The sequence below is a fragment of the Cajanus cajan genome, chromosome 8, assembly GCF_000230855.2.
Source record: "Cajanus cajan strain Asha chromosome 8, NIPB_CcT2T_4, whole genome shotgun sequence".
Lineage (NCBI taxonomy): Eukaryota > Viridiplantae > Streptophyta > Magnoliopsida > Fabales > Fabaceae > Cajanus > Cajanus cajan.
The window spans coordinates 2936637-2954172 of record NC_138524.1 but is presented as its reverse complement, the minus strand read 5'-3'; the positions used below and the strand labels follow the sequence as shown (position 1 = coordinate 2954172).

The 17536-nt window shown below is 33.0% G+C and overlaps 2 protein-coding genes across 3 annotated transcripts; both read left to right on the top strand.

The window, feature by feature from the left end:
• Positions 1-14: 14 nt before the first annotated feature.
• On the top strand, positions 15-12462 carry LOC109798787 (tetratricopeptide repeat (TPR)-containing protein). The gene is made up of 18 exons (XM_020359184.3): positions 15-353; positions 1353-1461; positions 2931-3038; positions 3576-3757; positions 4109-4304; positions 4688-4942; positions 5618-5764; positions 6809-6887; positions 7438-7551; positions 7624-7790; positions 9775-9893; positions 10342-10465; positions 10564-10632; positions 10711-10837; positions 11113-11227; positions 11389-11579; positions 11662-11774; positions 12090-12462. The coding sequence occupies exons 1-18, from the start codon at positions 88-90 to the stop codon at positions 12354-12356; spliced, it is 2748 nt and encodes a 915-aa protein (XP_020214773.1). The 5' UTR covers positions 15-87; the 3' UTR covers positions 12357-12462.
• Positions 12463-14232: 1770 nt separating this feature from the next.
• LOC109799177 (P-loop containing nucleoside triphosphate hydrolases superfamily protein) lies at positions 14233-17536 on the top strand. 2 transcript variants are annotated; one of them, XM_020359715.3, is made up of 4 exons: positions 14233-14334; positions 14732-16038; positions 16164-16331; positions 16882-17536. In XM_020359715.3, the coding sequence occupies exons 2-4, from the start codon at positions 14800-14802 to the stop codon at positions 17254-17256; spliced, it is 1782 nt and encodes a 593-aa protein (XP_020215304.1). In that variant the 5' UTR covers positions 14233-14334; positions 14732-14799; the 3' UTR covers positions 17257-17536. The 2 variants fall into 2 exon arrangements, with proteins under 2 accessions (XP_020215304.1, XP_082918026.1); XM_083061900.1 differs by lacking the exon at positions 14233-14334 and having other exon boundaries at positions 14343-16038.

Here is a 17536-nt window from a genome sequence, read left to right as displayed (position 1 = left end):
ATAAATAGGGTTGAAACATGATTATACGAGTGAGAAACCAACGCAAACACCGAGAGTCCAAGAGCTGGAAAGCAGCGTCTGAATTCGATGGCGAAAGAGGGAAGCGACATTGATGAAGTGAACGACGCAATGGAAGGCGCGGGAGAAGAAGAAGAGGAAGAAAACGCGGCACAGGAGGAAGGTGACATGGAAGAAGAAGACGAGGAGTATACTTTCAGGTTCAAAAATGGCATGAATCCATTGGACTTCATCGATAACAATGATTCCGGCGTTCAAACCTACCAGCGATTCGAGCGTCTTGAACAGGAAGCCCTCGCCGATAAAAAACGAAAAGCAACTGATCAATGCGAGAGGTTAGTTTGTTCAACCCTAATTCCGATGCATTGTTTGTTTCTGTCTAATTGCTGCATTTGTTGTGTTAATTACTTATGTAATCCAACTTTTGAACTTCGCGCGTGCGCTGTTTTTGCAGTCGTTGCGGTGAATTGCTCTATTTATTTTCAAACTCCTGTTTAGTTATACTTTAAGTGCCCCTGAAGTGGGTGCAACTATGTATTGTTGATTTATTGATTCAGTACTGTGATGTGCAACTAAGAGTGTTGCAATTAGCAGTGTTCAAATCCAATATATTATAATAGTTTAATCTAAGTTTTAACTAAATACATTAATATTTATTAATAATAAGAAGTTTATATTTAGAATAGTAAAGAAGTAACAAATATTTTAGATTGATTTTATTTTTTAAAAATATATTAAAAAATTGTTGACTTGCTGTAAACCAATTTTTTGACAAGCCGGTTATGTGTTCCAATTGAACCGGTCTGGTTTTTAAAACAAACAAAGTTAGGCACATGAATAGAAACGGTAATTGGAGAAATGCTTCTCAACACAACACATTGTCACTTACTGGTTGTTGCTTGAAATTTATTGGAAATTTTGTGGGTGCCAAAATTTATTGGATGAACTTTTTTCCTAATTTTGTAATTTTCAATAAATTTTAACCAATACGAAAGACTTGTTATGAAATGTGTTCTTAGCATTGCTCATTATAATAAATAAGGTTGTTAGTTAGTGGTAAACTGCATTTTGACAGCAAAGGAAAATGTTGTACGAACAAGAAGTGAGAGCAAAATTATGGAAGGTTGAATATCTCCAAAACAGAAAAATCCCAACCCTACAAGAAATATGACATAAAAGTTCAATAGGCTACTGAAGATTAATCTTGATTTTGACTTCAGATGCTCCTAGTGCTGAACAGTTTTAAATGTATCACATGAGGACAAAAACCTCACCACGGTCACTTACTTCTAGATGTTTGTTTGACTCATTGTATTTTATGTCTCTAAATGCAGTGAAGGACCACCTTCTAAGATGGCCAGGGAAGATGATATTTCTGGGGTAAAGATAGCTGAGATAATGGAAGCAATGAATTATTATGGTGTTCGCAAGAGATCGAGAAAGGTATGCTATGCATATGATTGGTTTTAGTCTCTTTATATATTACTTCGTGTCTCTATGTATTAAAAATTAAAATGTAAAAAAAACAGAAGAAAATGGACTTAGTTTTAATACACGTATTGCAACAATTACAATGTAAAGAGAGTAGACTCGATTTAAATTGTTGTGTTTACAAATTAATTTTGGTTTTATTTAAAGGAGAGCTTTGATTTTTAAAAGAGAGTGTAGGAATGAAAAATAAGGGTATTGAAAATTAAAGGGTAAATATGTCCTTAGAAAAATGAAAACCAAAAAATGGTATTCTTTTTTATCTCTTTTATAGATTATAGATTTTAGATTAGTCAGAAATAAATATTTCGTGTCTCTCTATTTTTTAAAAATAAAAGTAAATAAAAAGAAGATAATTGATTCAAAGAGGGTGAGTGGTTATGATGTGAAGGACTAAAAAGTCTTGATTTTATGGATTTTTCTTTTTTATTCTTAGCAATTAAGGGGTAGAATGGTCTAATAAAAAGTGTAGGCAATACGGTTATTGAGGAAAGTATTCATTATATATAGTATAGATAAAAGTAATTAAAAAGGAAATGATTGATTCAAAGAGGGTGAGGGGTTATGATGTGAAGGACTAAAAGTCTTGATTTTCTAGATTTTTCTTTTTAATTCTTTAACAATAAAGGGGTAGAATATTTTAATTAAAAGTGGAGAGCAAAATGGTTATGAAGGGAAGTATTCCCTTTATATATAGTATCCATATAAATGTTAGCAATATGTCTGATTGTCTCTATTGTAAGCTTTAGAAGATAAATTGGTAGTTTGTCATCATGTCTGAGTCCAAAGTATATTTAAATTCATTTCTTATAATTTTTTTCTACACAAGCAAGGACTACCCTGAAATGAAGTTGTTAGCCCTCCTTTATTTTTTTAATCTCCATAATTTACTTAAGTCTCTTAATATATTTTGTTAGCAGTTAGTATGTTCATATGCAAAGACAACCCTGAAAGAAGTTGATAACCTTCTGTTAATGCATTTCAAAAAAGGTAGATTACAGTTTTTGGTCTCCAGCAATGGAATGGACATCAGAGGAATACATTTGACTTGGTGTTATGGTTTTTTGGAACAAAATTGAAGTTGTGTTCATACCTATTGCATTTTTTGCTCTTAGCTGTTTCTAAAGAGTTTTCATTTTTTATATGCAGGGTAGCTTTGTAGCATTCTGATATTTCCCCTTATTCCATTTTTTTTTCATGAATTTTCTGCTCTTTACGTCATAGGCTTCTCACTAGTTTAATTCTGCACCACTTTTTTGCATGCTTTTTGTCTTTTATTTTCTTATACATATAATACCCTTAGCCTGGAATGGATGCTGATGGAAGTGTAAAAAAATAAGCATTCAGTTGCACATTATGTAACAAACTCTGTTTAATGTAACTTACATGACACCTTTTGAATATTTTGTATCTGCCGGATACAGGTTAAAAAAAGAGGCAGGCGAAAAGGATCAAAGAATAAACTTGACCCTAAGCTAACACGAATGCTGGGCGATGCCACACTTCACTATGCATGTGGCCATTATGACAAGGTACCTTATTCTGTAATGTGACACTCCTTAGGTTCTGGCACTGGAGTTTGCTAGTGTTTACTGTCACAGTTCTATAGCTCATCTAAGAAACAAATGGTGGATAAATAAGTCATCTTAAATAAGCTACCCTGTTATTTTGCTCAAAATCTTCCTATTTTTGGATAAGAGTTAAGCAAATCCATGTTCATAAAGTTGATGATGTATTTACCCTCACTCATTTGTGATCTGGCTAATACTGTATGTCTTGCTTTTCTAAGAGACATGGTTGCCACCAGCAGAAACTCAGTAGCTGGAAGTTGCATTCCTGTTTATTGAGATGCTTTCTAACATTACCCATTTCTAATTGTCTCAACTATGATAGATGGGTGTTTAATCTCTTCTGATTCTTTTCAATTGCTCATTAGCTGAGTGTTTAATCTTTTCTGATTCTGATTGTTTTTTGCATCTGTTTAACTTGATATGTATTTTAGATTTTACTGTTGTTTTAAGTTTTTGCGGATTAGTTATGCATTCCTTTTCTCTGTTGGCTTTTTGCAGGCTAAAGCTGTGTTGCTTGAAGTTGTTAGGCTGGCACCAAATTTACCTGATTCGTATCACACCCTTGGACTTGTCTATAGTTCACTCCAGGATTATAAAAGAGCCATGGGTTTTTACATGATCGCTGCTCACTTGACTCCAAAAGATTCATCTCTTTGGAAAATGATTTTTACCTGGTCCATGTGAGATGGCTCCAAAGTTTTGTTGCCACTGTTATTTTTGTCAAATTATTCCTCTGGAACAATTTGGCTGCATTAATTTGTATTCCTACTCTAATTGTGAAAGAGGATTGATCTGCATCAAGTAATATTATCCTTAAAATAAATGACCCATCCATGCAGTGTATTAATGGAGAATATGGTTCATAATTAACTTCATATTGTATTCCAAAATACCTTTCCACTATTTTTTTTCTCATTTTCCTTGGAGTTTGTTATTGTTTCTAATAATACCAAGGTCATGCATGTATTGATTTTAAACAATGCTGAAAGAAATAGTATAATTACTGAGAAGAGAACCTTTTTCAAATGCAGAGAACAAGGTTATATTGGTCAGGCCCGTCATTGTCTTTTAAAAGCAATAACAGCAGATCCCAAAGATGCTACTCTTAGAGGTCATCTTGCAAGGCTTTATGTTGAACTTGGAGATTATCAAAAAGCTGCTGTGGCATATGAGCAAGCATACCAACTTTGTTGTGAGAATGTTGATGCACTGAAAGCAGCTGCTAAGGTTTGGTTTTTTGCTTTGAGACACATGAAGATGCTTATAATTTTCTCTGATTTCAATCCTTTGCTATTGTATTTTTTTTTTTGTTAATAACTATTTTCATATGAAAATCATGATTTGCCTTTTTGATGCGTAATAATGCATGTATCTGCATCTGCTTGTATGTCATATGGCCTGTATTGGAGGAGCTAACATCTTTGACATGAGAAACGGGTGCATATAAAATATGATGTTTGAGAGGGTAAAATTCAAATTATTTTATTTTTCCAAAATGATTTACATGCCAAAGTAGAAGGTTTGAGGAATTGATAATATTTCATTTTGATTCAATTAAAAATTGTGATTGGCTTTCAATATTGAATTGAATTTGTAATTCTTTCTATTAGTTCTACAAAATATGTGGTCAAGTTGAATACTCTGTTCGCATTCTTGAAGACTATCTTAAGAGTCAACCTGACGGAGCAAATGCAGGCGTAGTTAATCTGCTGGGTACCATATTGATGGAAACTAAGGCACATGACAGAGCTCTGCAGTATATTGAACGTGCTCAGGTGGTAAATGCGGAGAAAGAATTGCCTTTAAATTTGAAAATTAAGGCCGGAATTTGTCATCTTCATCTCGGAAACATGGAGATGGCTCAGGTGCGTTGCATGCATATATAATTAACTGTTTTACTTGATCATTGTCAAATTTCATCTTGCTTGCTTGAACCTCAGATATGATGTTAAGGTTTATTGACATTCAATGGCATCTATGAATGAGTATTTAGTTGAGACTTCCTTAGTTAGGTTTCTTTGATTTTTCCTCTTTCATTTTTGTGTATTCTTTCCCATTTCCTAATCAATTTATGGGTAACAACCATTGTAACCTGTTCATCATAATATCTCCATCCATTTAATATATCTCTTTTGAAGTTTGATTTTTGACTGAGGACCGCAAGTAACTTTAGCTGATTTTGTGTGTTTTGGAGATTTTTGTCCTTTTGTCTCTTGTTTTTAAAAGAAAAAAGTAGACTTCTACTCCTCTATTATATCATTTTTTTTATAAAATACCTTATTTTCTTTCCTGAAACTAAGAAGAAAAAAAAGTTCAGGCTCTTACTCTTTGTACAGCTGTACAACTCTTGTGGCCCACCTCTTAAAGCACAGTATATCATTATTTTTTGGTAACATTTTCCTTGTTTCTCATTAGCTTAATTTAATACAATGTTGAAGTGCAACTAGATGTGTCTAAGACATGCAATGGCAATGTATGAATCTTTCTTTTGACATCGCATTCATTTGTATGTATTAATTAATATTTCATTTAATTACCAGGTTCTCTTCAATGATTTGAAACCAGAGAATGCAAGCAACCATAGTGACTTGGTTACTGAGGTTGCAGACTCATTAGTGGGTCTTGAACATTATAATTCTGCTTTGAATTATTATCTGATGTTGGAACGAAATAGTGGAAATGAAAATGTATGGTAACTCCTTCCTATTTATAGCAATTCTCTATTTAATTTTATTCCGGTAATTTGCCTGAGTAGTTGATTTAGTTTTTTATTTGTATAATCTGATGAGCTGTATATATTACATCTTTAAATGTTGTTAATATTTCTGTTAGAAATATAATATAAAACCACTGTGTTTACATAATGGCTTAAGCTTTTAGGATTGTTGATTTATAATATGGTATCAGAGCTTCTATGACCAAGTGTTCTAGAATTTGATCCTCATTGTCTGCATCTAGGAGGCACGGATACAAGATATGGATATGATTGCTGTGATTTGGTGCAAATCTTGTGTTATTTGTGTGTGGGTAATCCATCAAAGTTTGCTACTGGTTTTATTTTGGACACAGTGGAGGGAGTCAAGAATACTTTGTGTCATGTGTGTATCAATATGTAAATGGGAAGAAGCTGAGAGAAGGTCAGGAAAGTGATGTTAGGATTAACAGGTTGCAAACTTCTGGGAGTTGTCTAACAGCCACATTAGGGGTTTCTGAATGCTAGCTGTCAAAATTATGGTATAGTCATATAGATTGATGGATTATGCTTTGTTTTGTCATAATTAAATTTCATATTTCTGTTAGGTATTGAGTTTTCTGTACTTCTTACAAGCTGAAAGCTTGTGTTTACTGTGGCATATAAGTGATAATGATATGAAGTTTTTACGATATTATGAATGTTTTTACAGCCTTTTTGTTAGGGAAATGTAAAAGAGTTGAGATCTGGTTTAATAAATGTATTTTGCTTCTCATTTTTTTCTTTGGAATTTGTGAATATCATGCTTTTGCTGTTTGTTATTTCCTTTGTGTTTTTCCCACAACCTGTTTTGTTATTCTGCCAGACATCACTTGGATTGTTTATCTGAATCATGTGCAATTGTTTACTGTTTGCAATTTTATTTTATTTTTCTTTGGCTCTTTCTGGTTGTTGTGATACTATTTAGCAAGTTTATAAATATATTTTCAGTGTATGCATTTCATCATCATGATATTCTTATTGAACTTCTTTCTTGCAGGGTCTTCTGTATCTGAAAATTGCTAGATGTTATCTGTCCTTGAAAGAAAGGTCACAAGCAATTCTCTTTTTTTCTAAAGGCAAGATTTCATTTTCCATAACCATAGTATTTAGGTAAATGATACTTTGTGAAAAACCAGTTCCCCCTTGTTTTTCAATACCTGAAATATTTTATCCATCATTCCTTCTGGTTTTAAAGCTTCTGAGATGGATTTTTTGTCAAAATCTTTAAGTTTGGTTCCATCCTTTTTTTTTTCTTGCGGGAGTAGTTCTCTTAAGTATCATAGATTCAAGTCTGGCAGCTAAATTTCTCAGATGTATTTTGGCATGATTTTGTTTGTTAATCTTGAGTGATACACCTGCCTTAAGTGACATCTTGCCTATTTTGGCTTGTAAACTTTTTCATCCATCAGAACTTTCCCGAATGTCTTTGTAGTTTGCATTTTTCATTTATAGATTAATAGATATATTTTGAAAATTTTAAAATAATCTGATTTGGAAACTTGCTCATTGGCTTTTAGGATAGCTTTTCCATCCATATTTGCTTTTGATGATAGGTCTTTGTTTTTGTTTACTACTTGCATTTTTATTATTCACATTCCCTTGTTGCTAAATAAGATTTTGTTTCAGCCCTTAAAATGCTACAAGATGATGTTGATGCACGCATAAGTCTGGCTTCTCTTCTGCTTGAAGAGGGAAAAGAAGATGATGCCATTTCCTTGCTGTCTCCTCCAAAGGATTCTGGTACTTCCAGCATGTTTTCTTTCTTTGTGATTTAAGTTCTTTAATGGAGATTTTAATGTGAAATACATACAGACTCTGGAGAAGCGCATTCTGAAAAGTCAAATAGATGGTGGGTTGATGTAAGAATAAAACTGAAGCTCTGCAACATATATTGGAATAGAGGGACACTTGATGATTTTGTGGATGCACTTTTCCCTTTGATTCGTGAGTCATTGTATGTTGCAACTCTTCGACAAAAGGTAATATTCAAAAAGCTAAAAACTAAAAAGTGAGCTCTCTCTTTTTCACAGTCAAATACAAATACGTAGATGCTCATGGTTGCCTCTATGGATATGCATCTTGCTTGCTTTCAGAATGTTAATGTGATAAACTGCCTTATTTCAATTAGATCTTCAAAATTGATTTGTCTGTTGATTTGTTCTGTTCAAAAGGTTCAAATGGGGACTTGTCAAATCATAGCATTTTTTGTATATAAGGTCATGCAAGGGATGGTGTTTGTATTTAGGAGGAGGGGTGAGCATGGGTTGGATTTTTAAAACTCCAATCCATATCCAATTAAAGGGATTGGATTTAAAATCCATATCCATTTAATTGGATGAAATTGGTTTGGATTTTTCAATCCAATTTAAACTAGTTTATAGTTCAAAACTAATTTTATAACTAGTATTACACCATAAATCGATCTTTTAAGACTGATTTTAACAAAGTTATATGCTACAAAAATAAATTATTTGGTGACCATGTTTAGTCTAAAATATTTGTTTCTTTTAGATTTTACTAAAATAGGTTAGTTAAAAACAATACTTTAACAATAAAAGAATGAAAAAAATAAAACAAAAATAATAAAATTAAGAAAATGTGCAGTAAACTTTAAAATAGTGGGGTAGTTTTACAAATTAGTTTAAGGGTAAAAATGTATTTCAACAAATTAATTAAGGGGTACAAAGGTCCAAAAAATGTGGGCACCAAAATAAGGTATCCCCTTTATTAATGTTATAGATTATAGATAATAATATTTTGATTATTTAGGATAACAATAAGGGCTTTGGTAGCTGAACTGTAGAGCTAACAATGTTTCCCTTGATCCATAAAGATGACTTTGACTCATACGCACTTTTTTTTTTGTATACCCCTAAGATGGATATGTGTAATTAATATTGGTTTGGATATAATAACTGTCCACTAAAATTGGTTTGGACATAATAACCGTCCCATTAAAATGGATTTATAGTGGATCAGATTGCTGTGGATATGGATTGGTTTTTGGAAAACTGGATATTTTGCAGAGCTCTAGGAATCAACATCTGGTTAAGATTTCCTAAAAGATGTAGGTTGGAATTAAAGTTGTTTCCACTTGGATACCTGGTTCCTTCTTTTCTTTGTGCAGGTATAAGGAAGCTATGCTTTGATTGCATTCTGCTAGGATATATGAAAATATTCAATATTATCTTGATCATATATCAGATTATCTTTTATAATTAGTTTCTAAATTTCTTAGTTGGATTTTATGATCTTATCAGCAATATTGTAAGACAATGCATCAATCAGGTCCACATATTCTTTTAGTATTAAGTCTCTTTTCTCCCATCGATATCTAAAGCCCATAATTTCAACACATTCATGTAGTGTGCGGTTTATTTTGTTTTACAGTGTGTTTGGTTGTATACAAATGACCATATAATCAAGGGCATCTCTTTCCCCTTACATTTCTTGTGATAACATTGTGCTGATGTCCTATCTTTGTGCTTTGCTTGCGGTTTATTCAAGAGAATTTCTGTTGATATGTTTTTGAGGACCAATTGATCCAAGAGCTCTCTTTGGTGCTGGCTTAGGAGGGGTTCATATCAATATTATGTCATTCCATATGAAGGATGAGTTTTAAGCATGGTCGAATAACATTGTCTCCTTCAGACCTTGTTCTAGGCATCTAATATCATTAGAAGAATGAGTGTGTCTAAAAATATGTGAAAGATTGGTCAGCTTATTGTATAAGTTTTTGGCTGCAGACTCAAACAGTTTGTCTCTCTAAAAATAAGTGAAAGATTGGTCATCTTATTTTCATATATGAGGTCTTTTAAGTTGCTTTTTTCAATTTGTTTATAAATACTGTGAGATTTATTGTCCTCTTCCAAGTGTATTTTTTCCTGCTTCTATAATTATTTCTTGTTTTGCCATGAAAGAAAGTCAATACTCAACACAGGTCATCATTGGTTCTTGCTGTAGGGTAAATCAAAAAGGCGACTTTCCAAAAGAGATCTGGTTGAAAGGATTAAGGTACTGGAGGGTCCGGAAAAGGATAATGTATTTCGAGGATTCAGGCCAGTAGCTGCACCATCTGATCTGTGAGTGTTGTTTCTCACATATTGTAATCATTTTTTTAACTCTACTATGACATGTACAATTTGGGTACATTAACATTATGGGTGATCTATTATCTAATTCTCGAGTATGGAAAATTATAAATAAAATTGTGAGTTAGTGAGGTGATTAATGGTTATCGTGGGATTGATCATGGTTGATACATTGATGTTGATTAGTATTCGAATTGTGGGTAGATTGATAGATAACCATTCATCTATATAACCCCCCCCCCCTCCCACCAAATTTCCTCTTCTATTTTTCACCAAATGCTCTGGTTAACATCATACATGTTATCTGTGTGCCATAGATCAATGGTCACTATTCTCTTTAAATCCTTTGCAGATATTACAGCAAAAATTTCATGGGGTATAATTTATCTAATTGTATGTTTTTGCATGCTGTTGAAATTTCTCTTATTTATGAAATTAGGTTGAAAGCTTCCAGGGCAAAAAAATTGCTCCAGAAGAAAGCAATCGAAAAGGAGAAAAGAAAAGCTGAGGCACTGGCCTCTGGATTTGACTGGCTAAGTGACGATTCAGATGATGAGCCTCAGGTAATTTGGTTTAGTGCTGTCTACTTCCGCTTATAGAATGAATGTCTTGATGATAACATGTTAACACCTTTTGTGTTTATTGCATGAGATGTTTTTAGAAAGAAAACAGAGAACCTCCCTTGTGTAATATTCTCAAAGATGAAGAACATCACCAGCTTATAATTGATGTTAGTGCTTCAATCTTTTTTTTTTTTTCTGCATCCCCTTTCCTCTGCAATGTCTGACCTCTTAATATTATTGTACAGTTGTGCAAGGCATTGGCATCCTTGCAAAGGTATTGGGAAGCACTGGAGATTATTAATCTCACTCTAAGATTGGCTCATTCATCTCTGTCTACTGAGAAGAAGGAGGAACTTCGATCTCTTGGAGCTCGTAAGTCCTGAACCCTGACAGGCTTGTACTTCTAGATTGATTCTTTGTTTCTAAGTTCCGACTTTTTTCATTCCAAGAAATCCAAATAAAACTTGGAAGAACTTTACTGCTTGTTTAATGTTTATTTGTTTGTTTCTTTCACTTATTTAGCTTAATATATTCCTGTTATTACAACACATAATATGAATGTTCTTTCTCAAGAGAAAGAAAATTAATTTGTTCTAGGGAGCGAAAATGCATATCTTGCTGATAAAGCTAATTTATGTTCTCCACAGAAATGGCATACAACACCACTGATCCTAAACATGGGTTTGATTGTGTAAAATACATTGTTCAGCAACATCCACACAGTTTTGCAGCTTGGAATTGCTACTACAAGGTTATCGCAAGGTAATTTCGTGGATGCAAAGAACCATGGGTTCTTGGCAAAACATTTGTTTGACTCTCAAATCTTGCTGTATTAGTTGGACTTGGACATAGATTTATGACCTAAAGGACAAAGTGAGCTGGTTTTCTAAAATTTCATTTACTTGTTTTCTCCTGGCTAATAGATTGGAAAACCGTGATACAAGACATTACAAATTTCTACGTTTCATGCAAGGAAAATTTGTGGATTGTGTGCCTCCTATCCTCATTTCTGGGCATCAGTTTACCTTATTTAGCCATCATCAAGATGCAGCGAGGAAATACCTTGAAGCTTATAAACTATTGCCAGAGAATCCATTGGTTAATCTTTGTGTTGGTATGTTTTTATTTCATGATGTATCTGTGTAATGCTTCCTAGTCAAGAACAAACAGTAATTGATTTGTTAAATGTTTCTCAGGAACCGCCTTGATTAACTTAGCATTGGGTTTCAGACTTCAAAATAAGCATCAATGTGCTGTACAAGGTTTAGCATTCCTCTACAATAATTTGAGAATCTGCGAGAACAGCCAGGTTTGTTTGCTCAACATTTCATGATTTATTTTTTTTGCACTTTTTCAAGAAGATGTTTATTTATAACGAAGATGATGATAAGAAAAAGATATCACCTTTATTTTTACATTAGACTATCTATATTCATGTACATATTGTACAAGTTCTTATCCAGTGGAAAATTATGCACAGGTAATTACCGCTTTGCTGTGTACAAATTAGAAAGCAAATTTGCTCCATTGAAACAATCCAATGTTGAATCTCTTAAACCCTAAACCACTTGTGCACTGGTGAATATGATGGTAAATCACTTACTTTTTGATTCGGTGTTTGCAGGAATCACTGTACAACATAGCTCGGGCATATCATCATGTTGGTCTTTTAACTCTGGCGGCTTTGTATTATGAGAAAGTGATTGCTATTTGCCAGAGAGACTATCCGATTCCAAAACTTCCAAATGAGAATCCAGATGTCGTGGAAAATCTTAAACCTGGTTACTGCGATCTTCGCAGAGAGGCCGCATACAATTTGCATTTGATCTACAAAAGAAGTGGTGCTCTTGATCTTGCTAGGCAAGTTCTCAAAGATCATTGTACCTTGTGAGTTCACGTGTACCTTATCAACAACAATCGTCTTGTTCTTGCAGGGCTTATGTACAGATTTTCTTTAAGAAATTTGCAATGCAATATTTATATGGTTTTGCTTCGTATCTATTCCTTATAGAGATTCTTTCTTTTGTTGTACATTTTTTTTTTTTACAATTTTAACTCTTTATAAAAATTGCATGATAATTATTAATTAAGAAAAAAAGCTCTTTTATATAAAAATTTTATTCTTAAAATTGTCAATAATTGTACTCTACTTTACTAACGTGTGTATACAAAAGAAGACATTACGAGGCACGAAGTTTTTTTTTTTTTTTCACCAGTAATAATAATGGTGTTCATTTATTAAGTTACTATAAAGACCGAACACTTGAGATTAGGGATTGTATTTGTTTCCATATTCATGCAAGAGAATCTGGTAAGCGAATATTTACGAATTTTTTCTATATCCACATATGTTTACAGTTATTGGTGAAGTGAATATTAATTAAAAAATCTTATAAATTATTTAAAAAAATATTTTAGTAATAATTTTTATTTATTCTATTTTTAAAATAATAATTTAAAAGTTAAAACTTAATTATTTAGATATTATACATAATTTATTAATCAAGATTATTATTTCAAAATCATAGGTTTAACAAATTCAATAAATTAAAATAATTCAATTTCACAAGTTCAAAATAAAAATTTAAAAAATATAATATTTTAATCTCATAAGTATAAATAAAAAAAATTAAGTAATATCATATTTTTACTTAACACATGTTATATATTTAAAAAATATATCTAGTAATTTTATTATAACAAATATATGTTGGACAGGTACTTTGATATCTATTTCCTACCTATTTATTTATTATGTATATGAATATATCTATTTAAATTTTTGCAAGTATTCGTTTATTATCCATTAAATTGTAAATATATGTGGGTATGAGTTTTTTTTTTCATCTTTGATTCAAAAACATGTTGCATTGAAATGTTTTAGGTATGAATCATTGAAATCTACATGTTGCTTACACAATAAATCTTTAATGTACAGAATTTAGTTTAGTAGTAAATATAAGATTTTTTGTTTAAACTTTGTTATCTAATTTGTAATCTTTCTCGTCTATTAAAAAAAATATAACATTTTGACCAACAAATCTCAATTATGTAAAGTATCCCATTAATATAAAATTAAAACTTTCTAGATCTATTGGTGTGAAACTTCTAACTTAACAATTGAGTTCAGCTATTATCATCAAATAAGAATTGTTATTTTTAAGTATTAAAATTCAATTTAGAAATGAAGATAAAAAATAATATATTTATAGGGAGAAAATGCTAATAATTTTTTTAAAAGTGTTGTAGAACTTAAAAAAAATCTTTTGTTGGAAAATAGATTTTAAAAATATTTTATTCAAAATAGTTATTTCAATTCATAGAAAAAATATTATAAAATTAAATGTTTTTTTATAACAATTTTTGAATGAAAAGCAGAGCAATACCCATTTACAAAAATAAGTGTAACATACTTGTCATTTATCTTTAGTTTTAAATTATATCAGTTTTTTTTTAAAGATTATGGACAGTTAAAATAACTTTTTCTACCATACATATATGATATAATTTCTATGCTAAAAATACTTATTTATCACCTGATTATAAATCAAACCACCTTGTATGCTAAGTTTATTAACTTAGATAATAATCACCGTGAAAATTAAATTAAAATTGACTTCTTATTAATTTACGGTGCATGTTCATTTAACTTTTATAAATTCATTTTATATAAAATAAACATTCATTTACATATATTAAAACACTAGTGAATAGTTAGTTAAAAAATAAAATAAAAATAAAACATAGAGCAGTATATTTTATATTTTATATTTGTAATTTACGTTTTTATCCTTGTACCACTCGCTGCTGCCTCCTTGTGACTCTGCCACGCATCTGAACGGCAGCGTCTTCCTTCGAGGCTTGCTAAGGTAAGCTCTTGTTAGTTTCTACTTACTCACTCTTCATTTCTATTTCGTATTCTCAATTTCTCATCACTTTCTTCGTCCGAGTTTGGTGTCTCTGTGAGAGTTTATGTTTTTTTAACCCTTCTTCCGAATTTGCGAATATGCACTAAGAATTTCGACAAGGTTGTGTTTTGCACACCAACTGTTTGATTAAATTAAATACATTTCTCCACATTCTTTATTTTACACTATCTCTCACTAGTCTCCGAAGTTATTGCAAAATGGAAACAAGTGTTCCAAGTTCAGCTAGAGAGGGTTTGGAATTCTAACGCACCTCAATCAATTGAAAAACTTATTAACATTACCGTGGTGATCACAGCTACATAGCTAATATGTTTGCTGATTTGTTCCAATGCTGCAGCTGAAGGCTGAAGTATTATTATAAAGAACGTGTGAGACATTTGAACTTGCACGTGACATTATTCAGAAATGCTTGTAGCTCGAAACCTCTCCCCTTCAAAGCTTAAGCCACTCTTTTATCTATCGCTCCTTTCTGAATGCAGAAGCGATTACCGCTCAAATATCTTTTCATCCTTAATACCATACTCAAAATCCCATCTCCAGAACTTCCCAAGATTTTCTCCTCAACCATCATTTTGTTTGTTTAGGTTTTTCTCTTCACAACCTGCAGATTCAGCTACAAAACAGAATTTGCCCCTCTCTCGTGAAGGTAATTATGATGAAGTCACTTCCCAATCTCTTCATGTTTGCCCTGGCTGTGGGGTTTATATGCAAGATTCCAACCCTAAACACCCTGGTTATTTTATCAAACCCTCTGAGAAGGACTTGAATTATAGATTGTACACCAATCTTGAACCCGTTGCGCAAGAGCCTGAGTTCTCTAACTCTGTTAAAAGGGGAATTGTTATTGAACCGGAAAAGCTTAATGATGATGATGTAAACTTGGTAAAGAAACCTGGGAAGCCAGTGGTGTGTGCACGTTGTCATTCGTTGAGGCACTATGGGAAGGTAAAGGATCCGACGGTGGAAAACTTGCTACCTGATTTTGACTTTGATCACACAGTGGGTAGGAAGTTGGCATCAACAAGTGGGACACGATCTGTGGTGCTGATGGTTGTGGATGCTGTGGATTTTGATGGGTCGTTTCCAAGGAAGGTTGCAAAGTTGGTTTCTAAGACGATAGAGGATCATTCTGCTGCATGGAAGCAGGGTAAGTCAGGGAATGTGCCTAGAGTGGTGCTTGTGGTGACAAAGATTGACTTGTTGCCTAGCTCATTGTCACCAACAAGGTTGGAGCACTGGATTAGACAGAGAGCAAGAGAGGGTGGGATTAATAAGGTTACTAGTTTGCACATGGTGAGTGCACTGAGGGATTGGGGACTGAAGAATCTTGTGGATAATGTGGTTGATTTGGTGGGACCTAGAGGGAATGTGTGGGCTGTTGGGGCTCAGAATGCAGGGAAGAGTACCTTGATAAACTCTATAGGGAAGTATGCTGGAGGGAAGATTACACATCTGACTGAAGCACCTGTGCCAGGTACTACACTAGGCATTGTTAGAGTGGAGGGTGTTCTTCCAAGTCAAGCAAAGTTGTTTGATACACCCGGCCTTCTTCATCCTTACCAGATTACGACGAGGTTGACGAGGGAAGAGCAAAAGCTTGTTCATATGGGCAAGGAATTGAAACCTAGGACGTACAGAATTATGGTTAGTGCACTGAAATTAATTTGTGGTGTCGAAATTAATGCACTGCAGTTTATGTGTTCATTTTTTATCTCTTGTAATTGTTAAAATTGAATGTACTTCATTCTGTTGCCAATTAATTGTGGTAGGTTGGTCATTCGATTCACATAGCTGGTCTAATGAGATTGGATATAGATGAAACGTCCCTGGATACTATTTATGTCACAGTGTGGGCATCTCCTTATCTTCCACTACATATGGGTAAAATTGAAAATGCGTGTAAAATGTTCCAAGATCATTTTGGGCAACAGTTACAGGTATTCTCTTTTCTCACTTTGATTGACTAATTCTGCAACTTCTTGTCCATAAAGCTTGTAGCTGATTTAATACTGTCCCAGAAGTATTATTTGGGTTAGTGACCTACAAATGGTGGATTTGTCTTTTAATTATTACAGAATTGTACTATTATATTTTTTTAGTTTGATCCAGAGGTGATATCCAAACTAAAATAGGTGTGTACCAACAGCTGTTAAAATGACCTTGAAATGTGTTAATCATGTTTAACCAGTCAAAGGATTTAATAGCATTTATTTCTCTTTAGTTTCACCTTTTAGATGGCTTGGCAGTGCTCTTCTAAACTTCAGTTGAATTATTTCAAGAGAATCACCTATAAACATAAGTAAAATCTAGGTATGGAGTTGTTGTAATATGCTTTAGGAGAAATTTTATACCCATCCAAATTGTACGTAGGCATCAATGTTATAGAAGAAAAAACACAAGTTGCTCTTTTGATTCGTAAGCATTATTAATTGTGTACTCCACAAGCTTCTTCTTGTATAACACCGGTCTGAATTTTTGTTTGTCTAGCCACCAATTGGAGAAAATCGAGTACAAGAACTGGGAAATTGGGTGAGAAGAGAAATCCATGTTAGTGGGAACAGTTGGGAGTCAAGTTCAGTAGACATTGCTGCTGCTGGCCTCGGTTGGTATGCCATTGGACTTAAAGGAGATGCAGTGTTAAGTGTTTGGACTTATGAAGGAGTTGATGTTGTTCTTCGCAATTCTTTAATACCCTATAGATCACATACTTTTGAAGTTGCAGGGTTTACTGTGTCCAAGATTGTGTCCCAGTCTGACCAAGCTCTAAATAAGTCACGGCCGCGAAATGACAAAAAGGCGAAGGGAATTGACTCAAAAGTGCCAACCAGTTTTGTTGAATCACGACTTTTGACTTCTGATTGAAGCATCCAATACTGTTGTCAGTTTGGGATAAAGAAAAAAGGATTGAATTGCCATCTAGTTTTCCATACAATAAAAGAGAAAGAGATGAATCAAGAATCTAAACATATAATGTCAAGTTCATCAATATCTAAAGTTCAAGAAAGTGGAGGCACAGTGGTGAGGAATGAGGATAAAATGTGGCATAAGATAGTTTACCCTGTCACCATCCTAAGATTTTTCAAAGATATTGTTTTTTTTTATTATCTTGAAATAATTGTTGCAATGGGTTGTCGGGATAAAA

Bases quoted from the DNA above. Each gene is read 5' to 3' on its own strand.
- LOC109798787 (XM_020359184.3), top strand. From the start codon at position 88: ATGGCGAAAGAGGGAAGCGACATTGATGAAGTGAACGACGCAATGGAA. The intron at 6,888-7,437 runs GCAAGATTTCAT...ATTTTGTTTCAG, and splicing joins AATTCTCTTTTTTTCTAAAG to CCCTTAAAATGCTACAAGAT. The intron at 10,633-10,710 runs GTTAGTGCTTCA...ATTATTGTACAG, and splicing joins ATCACCAGCTTATAATTGAT to TTGTGCAAGGCATTGGCATC.
- LOC109799177 (XM_020359715.3), top strand. From the start codon at position 14,800: ATGCTTGTAGCTCGAAACCTCTCCCCTTCAAAGCTTAAGCCACTCTTT. The intron at 16,039-16,163 runs GTTAGTGCACTG...TAATTGTGGTAG, and splicing joins CTAGGACGTACAGAATTATG to GTTGGTCATTCGATTCACAT. The intron at 16,332-16,881 runs GTATTCTCTTTT...TTGTTTGTCTAG, and splicing joins ATTTTGGGCAACAGTTACAG to CCACCAATTGGAGAAAATCG.